Consider the following 2,067-nt stretch of genomic DNA (forward strand, 5'->3'; position numbering starts at 1 on the left):
AAGGCCACCCTCTGTCATATTTCAGAACGACGGCAAGTATGATGAAACAATTCCTCGGGATTATCATATCTTCTGGAGATAAAAATAAAGCTTTGACAAATAATAGAAGTTAAAACTTCGATGAATCCCATTAAACTGAAAGTTCAAAAAAATATCATAGATCCTCTAAAACAAAATTAAAAAATTATTATAGATCTTGTAAAACAAGAAGAGAAACCCAAAATATTATTGAAGTTTTATGTTTTACAACGCCATGCAGAGGCTAAAATTAATTGACGATCTTGCCAAGCCAAAGACAAGCTTTTGCCAAGATCTCTCTGATGAACCCTAAATCCCCCTCCTTCAAATGAGTTGCATTGCTGTTTTGCCTGCAAAAGCAGCTTTGCCTGACTTACACAACGACTACTCAAACCAGTCTGCAGAAATCCTCCTCTTTCCATTCTCGTCTTCCATGTCTCCCACTTGTCATGGGTTTCTCTCACACTTTTCATCATATCATCAACACCACCATCAAATTCTCTGATGCTCATCTTAATCTTCTCCCCAAAGTGAAACTTTTCTATTCTCAACCTTTCTGCACTCTTTAACGGCAGACAAACATCCAAGGAATCAAACAGTGCTGCATAGTAATGCAGGGACTCCATAAATCTTGTCAAGAATGTGGTTGGAGTGTGGTTTGCTTCATGTTCTACAACTGCAACTATTGCAGGTTTCAGAGACTGGATGCATCTTAACCTACTATATACAGAACTCTGAGAATTTGGCAGCCTATTCAAATACAACACCAAGTTTACTGCAACAATTTCTTCTTGTTTGATTTGGAGATTTTCAGCTGTGATTTCCTTAGAGCCTTCAACAAATGGGTGAAACTCAAATGATGTCAATCCATGGCTTTTTGCAAAGCTACTCAGATGGGTTCCAGTAGCATTCAATACATTTAGGTCTCTTCCAAATCCAGTTATACAAAGGGCTGGACCATCTTCCCTTTCAGACAAGGACTGAATCAGAGAAGACCACTGAATACCATGGGAGATATCAAAGTCTATTATGTGCAAATGGCTGTGCCCTTCAAAAGCTTCAATTATGGCTTGATTGGCAGTGAGGTGAGCAAATTGATAGAAAGGAGACACTCTGTAAAAGGCTACCAAGGCATCAAACTGCATCTCAGGCTCTTTCATTTTCTCATCTGGCTGCTCTGCAATGAGCAATTTGTTGTAGAAGAAAGATGGGTTGATTTGCTTAAACTTGGCTGACAAGGCTTCTGTGAAGTAGGCTGCCACCCTTTCTATTGAATTCCCACTTATGCTGACTCTAGACCAAAGCTTGTTGAGCAGATTCATTGCCAAGCTTTTGTTTTTCTCTGCAATGGCAGATGCACAGTTGAGGAGCAAACACACAAGCTGCAGCCCTGGCGATCCTTCTGCTTTTTTCCCATCAATGATTTCATCCCTCTTCTTCAAAACATTCTGATTTTGCTCCTCTTGGTAGTGAATAGCTCTAGAAGTTTTCTCTCTTGACAGAAGAGAATTGGAGACTTCCTCACTTATAAAACAACTCCCTTGGAGATGATATTTGTCCACAAATTTAAATCTTTTTCTTTCTCTACCCTCTTTTCCTTCAGATGATGATTGCATTTTATTAAGCATGGCACCTTGAGGCCTTATCATGGCCTCTCCTTGAACGCCAAAGAACTCAATCAAATCATAATCATCTGAGATAATGGCCATTTTATCAAGATTCACTCACAACCCACTTTCTCTGGTTCAAGAACTTACACCACCACCTTTCTTCCTCCTTTGAACCAAGGCCCAAGAAAACTCATCATACTTGAAAACACAAAACTTTTACCTTTTCAAGAATCTACAAAACACCCATGTCAAACACCAAACTTTCAAAAAGATCATGCAGCATACCACTCCATGAAAACACCAACCTTTTACCTCCCCTTCCAGTGTGCACCCACTATATTAATTCAATCCAGCTTTAACAAATGAATACAGAGATTTACAAAAAGATATTATTAATTAAGTATCGTTATTGTCATCCTTTGAAGATGCCATTTTCGGC

General features: G+C 38.9%; 1 protein-coding gene across 1 annotated transcript; it reads right to left on the reverse strand.

The window, feature by feature from the left end:
• Positions 1 to 236: 236 nt before the first annotated feature.
• LOC131048379 (scarecrow-like protein 18) lies at positions 237 to 1,727 on the reverse strand. Its single transcript, XM_057982323.1, has one exon. It carries the CDS (start codon positions 1,725 to 1,727, stop codon positions 237 to 239), a length of 1,491 nt encoding a protein of 496 aa, XP_057838306.1.
• Positions 1,728 to 2,067: the final 340 nt, after the last annotated feature.

Source organism: Cryptomeria japonica, chromosome 8 (genome assembly GCF_030272615.1).
Source record: "Cryptomeria japonica chromosome 8, Sugi_1.0, whole genome shotgun sequence".
NCBI lineage: Eukaryota > Viridiplantae > Streptophyta > Pinopsida > Cupressales > Cupressaceae > Cryptomeria > Cryptomeria japonica.

Coding starts and splice junctions, on each gene's coding strand:
- LOC131048379 (XM_057982323.1), bottom strand. CDS start 1,727: ATGGCCATTATCTCAGATGATTATGATTTGATTGAGTTCTTTGGCGTT.